Source organism: Rhamphochromis longiceps, unplaced genomic scaffold, assembly GCF_057381845.1.
Source record: "Rhamphochromis longiceps isolate RC_006_pf unplaced genomic scaffold, R_longiceps_female_GT1.1 unmapped_scaffold_5, whole genome shotgun sequence".
Taxonomy (NCBI): domain Eukaryota; kingdom Metazoa; phylum Chordata; class Actinopteri; order Cichliformes; family Cichlidae; genus Rhamphochromis; species Rhamphochromis longiceps.
The window spans coordinates 214,352-219,351 of record NW_028187225.1 but is presented as its reverse complement, the minus strand read 5'-3'; the positions used below and the strand labels follow the sequence as shown (position 1 = coordinate 219,351).

Sequence of the window (5,000 nt, the reverse complement as noted above, 5' to 3'; positions counted from 1 at the left end):
AGTGCATGGTGATTTGTCTCCCTCCAGTGGCCCACGGCAGGTATGATGAGGCTTAAATGATAGGGTTATGGGGAAAAAGCCAGGAGAGGATGGGACAAAAGTGGAATAACTGAAAAAGTAAGAGGTGTAGAGGGCTGATGTTGGTGTCTAGGTGGGGGTTTTGGTGGGTGCCGGACGCTGTGGCGAAGAGGCCACGCCGATGGCTTCTTCGGTTCTGGAGATATGGCGAATCGGACCAAAAAGGATGGGACAAAAGGGTCCCAGTCGGAGAAAGGAAGGTGCAGAGGGCCTGGTTCCACTGGCATTGCGTTGCCCGTGTGCGGGCGCATCCGCAGGTGCCCAACATGGCATGGTTCAGAGTACCTTTGCAGGAGGCTTAGGGATAGGTTAGGGGGTAATAGCCAGAATTTGACGGAATAAAATGGAATAACTGGGAAAGTAAGTGTCGTAGAGGGATGAAAGTTGTGTCTACGGGGGGGTTTCGGGGTGCTCCGGACACCCTGGTGAAGACCCCATGTCGATAGCACCAACGGTTCTGGACTTGGTGTAAATGGGTCCAAATTTGACGGAATAAAAAGGTCAAAGTGGCAGATAGGAGCGTCCGATCGGGCCGATTCCACCACCACTGTACTCAGCAGGCCCTGCCGGGTCGTTAGACACGCAGCATGGCAGGGATCGGTGACATAACATGTAGCAGTTTCCCTTCACAGAAGCGTCTGCAGCAGGTGGGTGGAGGAGGAGGCAGCAGAACCAGGCCTTTGGAGCACTGTGTCATCTCCTGGTCCTGATGCTTTGAATCTCCCTCTCTGTCTGTCTGTCTGTCTGTCACACACACACACACACACACACAGAAGCTGGTCAAGTGCTGTGCAACTGGGATTGCACCTGTCGTCCACAGGAGGGCGCCTAGCTGGGAAGTCCAGTACATTCCATATTAAAGTTGTTGCAAGTGCATTTTTTGTGTAAAAGACAGACAGACAGACACACACACACACACACACACACACACACACACACACACACACACACACACACACACTGTAAGGTCTGAAGTGCAAAATTTGAATTACATTCCTTTGTATCTCTCCCTCTCTGTCTCTCTCTCTCTCTGTCTCTCTCTCTCTCTGTCACACACACACACACACACACACACACACACACACACACACACACACACACACACACACACACACACACACACACACACCAAAGCACACAGACAGAAGCTGGTCACAACTGCTGTGCAACTGGGATTGAACCAGGGGGGCTCCCTCTGCTGGCTCAATGCGGTACAAAGTGTCTGAAGGAGTTATACCGGCGAAAATAACATCTTTCAATTCCATGTTTGGTCCACAGGAGGGCGCCTAGCTGGGAAGTCCTGTACATTCCATATTAAAGTTGTTGCAAGTGCATTTTTTGTGTAAAAGACAGACACACACACACACACACACACACACACACACACACACACACACACACACACACTGTAAGGTCTGAAGTGCAAAATTTGAATTACATTCCTTTGTATCTCTCCCTCTCTCTCTCTCTCTCTCTCTCTCTCTCTGTCTCTCTCTCTCTCTCTCTCTCTCTGTCAACACACACACACACACACACACACACACCAAAGCACACAGACAGAAGCTGGTCACAACTGCTGTGCAACTGGGATTGAACCAGGGGGGCTCCCTCTGCTGGCTCAATGCGGTACAAAGTGTCAGAAGGAGTTATACCGGCGAAAATAACATCTTTCAATTGCATGTTTGGTCCACAGGATGGCGCCTAGCTGGCAAGTCCTGTACATTGCATATTAAAAGTTGTTGCAAGTGCACTCACATGTATTTTTTGTGTAAAAGAGACACACACACACACACACACACACACACACACACACACACACACACACACACACAAGCTGGTCAGCTGCTTTGCAACTCAATGCGGTACAAATCGACTTGTGTGCCTCTTTTTCTCTTTGGGTTTTCTGTGTGTTTTTTTAAATTTTTAAATCCACAGCAAGTGTCTCTCTCTCTCTCTCTCTGTCTGTCTCTCTGTCACACACACACACACACACACACACACACACACACACACACGCACACACACACGCTCAATGGAGTATAAAATAAAGACCGGGGCAGTTCTCTCACTGGAGTCTCTTAGAGTGGAGGCTGCCCTTGCTAGCAAGAAGTTCTGTGTGTTTCTCTTCTCTGAGTCTTTACTGAAGAAGTGTTTTATAACATTTTCCTTAACAACTGACATGTGTTTTTTGTGTAAAAGAGAGAGAGACACACACACACACACACACACACACACACACACACACACTCACACTCAGCGGCTCAGAGATGAGGGAAAAACAACAGAAATCAGGATAGATTTTAATGTCAGGAGATGCCCTGTGATGCTGGGGCCATTGTGTAAGATTGGAATGTGTACCAGTGGCTGGTGGGTGGTCCTTGAAGGTCCCGGGAGGAGGCGGCGAGGAGGCAGCGGGTGGCTGGGCTTGAGCTGTGGATCAGGGACGTCATTAATTCTGCCTGGTGCTGCGTGTGCCCTGTGCAGCTTGGATGTCTGCCGCTGACGCTCTGTGGTTCCTGTTCCTGTCATAAAAGGCCCTGTACAAGGGGAGAAGAAATGCATCATTGGTTACCAAAATAAAACAGTGTCTTTCTGCCTGTGTCATTCTGTTTGGTTTCTTTGAGCGTTTGTTTCTTAAATACACAGCAAGTGTCACTCTCTCTCTCTCTCTCTCTCTCTCTGTCTGTCACACACACACACACACACACACACACACACACACACACACACACACACACACACACACACACACACACACACACACACACACACTGTGAGGTTTGCAGTGCAAAATTTGAATTTTAGTGCATGGTGATTTGTCTCCCTCCAGTGGCCCACGGCAGGTATGATGAGGCTTAAATGATAGGTTATGGGGAAAAAGCCAGGAGAGGATGGGACAAAAGTGGAATAACTGAAAAAGTAAGAGGTGTAGAGGGCTGATGTTGGTGTCTAGGTGGGGGTTTTGGTGGGTGCCGGACGCTGTGGCGAAGAGGCCACGCCGATGGCTTCTTCGGTTCTGGAGATATGGCGAATCGGACCAAAAAGGATGGGACAAAAGGGTCCCAGTCGGAGAAAGGAAGGTGCAGAGGGCCTGGTTCCACTGGCATTGCGTTGCCCGTGTGCGGGCGCATCCGCAGGTGCCCAACATGGCATGGTTCAGAGTACCTTTGCAGGAGGCTTAGGGATAGGTTAGGGGGTAATAGCCAGAATTTGACGGAATAAAATGGAATAACTGGGAAAGTAAGTGTCGTAGAGGGATGAAAGTGGTGTCTACGGGGGGGTTTCGGGGTGCTCCGGACACCCTGGTGAAGACCCCATGTCGATAGCACCAACGGTTCTGGACTTGGTGTAAATGGGTCCAAATTTGACGGAATAAAAAGGTCAAAGTGGCAGATAGGAGCGTCCGATCGGGCCGATTCCACCACCACTGTACTCAGCAGGCCCTGCCGGGTCGTTAGACACGCAGCATGGCAGGGATCGGTGACATAACATGTAGCAGTTTCCCTTCACAGAAGCGTCTGCAGCAGGTGGGTGGAGGAGGAGGCAGCAGAACCAGGCCTTTGGAGCACTGTGTCATCTCCTGGTCCTGATGCTTTGAATCTCCCTCTCTGTCTGTCTGTCTGTCTGTCACACACACACACACACACACACACACAAGCTGGTCAAGTGCTGTGCAACTGGGATTGCACCTGTCGTCCACAGGAGGGCGCCTAGCTGGGAAGTCCAGTACATTCCATATTAAAGTTGTTGCAAGTGCATTTTTTGTGTAAAAGACAGACAGACAGACAGACACACACACACACACACACACACACACACACACACACACACTGTAAGGTCTGAAGTGCAAAATTTGAATTACATTCCTTTGTATCTCTCCCTCTCTCTCTCTCTCTCTCTCTCTCTCTCTCTCTCTCTCTCTCTGTCAACACACACACACACACACACACACACACACTGTAAGGTCTGAAGTGCAAAATTTGAATTACATTCCTTTGTATCTCTCCCTCTCTGTCTCTCTCTCTCTCTGTCAACACACACACACACACACACACACACACACACACACACACACACACACACAAACACACACACACACACACACACACACACACACCAAAGCACACAGACAGAAGCTGGTCACAACTGCTGTGCAACTGGGATTGAACCAGGGGGGCTCCCTCTGCTGGCTCAATGCGGTACAAAGTGTCTGAAGGAGTTATACCGGCGAAAATAACATCTTTCAATTGCATGTTTGGTCCACAGGAGGGCGCCTAGCTGGGAAGTCCTGTACATTCCATATTAAAGTTGTTGCAAGTGCATTTTTTGTGTAAAAGACAGACACACACACACACACACACACACACACACACACACACACTGTAAGGTCTGAAGTGCAAAATTTGAATTACATTCCTTTGTATCTCTCCCTCTCTCTCTCTCTCTCTCTCTCTCTCTCTCTGTCTCTCTCTCTCTCTCTCTCTCTCTGTCAACACACACACACACACACACACACCAAAGCACACAGACAGAAGCTGGTCACAACTGCTGTGCAACTGGGATTGAACCAGGGGGGCTCCCTCTGCTGGCTCAATGCGGTACAAAGTGTCAGAAGGAGTTATACCGGCGAAAATAACATCTTTCAATTGCATGTTTGGTCCACAGGATGGCGCCTAGCTGGCAAGTCCTGTACATTGCATATTAAAAGTTGTTGCAAGTGCACTCACATGTATTTTTTGTGTAAAAGAGACACACACACACACACACACACACACACACACACACACACACACACACACGCTCAATGGAGTATAAAATAAAGACCGGGGCAGTTCTCTCACTGGAGTCTCTTAGAGTGGAGGCTGCCCTTGCTAGCAAGAAGTTCTGTGTGTTTCTCTTCTCTGAGTCTTTACTGAAGAAGT

At 49.1% G+C, this 5,000-nt stretch overlaps 1 protein-coding gene across 1 annotated transcript in view; it reads right to left on the bottom strand.

The window, feature by feature from the left end:
* Positions 1-5,000, bottom strand: part of LOC146640552 (uncharacterized) — a 63,317-nt gene that overhangs the window by 49,373 nt on the left and 8,944 nt on the right. The window contains exon 5 of the mRNA XM_085400081.1: positions 2,439-2,639. Within this exon, the coding sequence (XP_085256207.1) occupies positions 2,439-2,639 (201 nt within the window). The remainder of the gene's footprint in view (positions 1-2,438; positions 2,640-5,000) is intronic.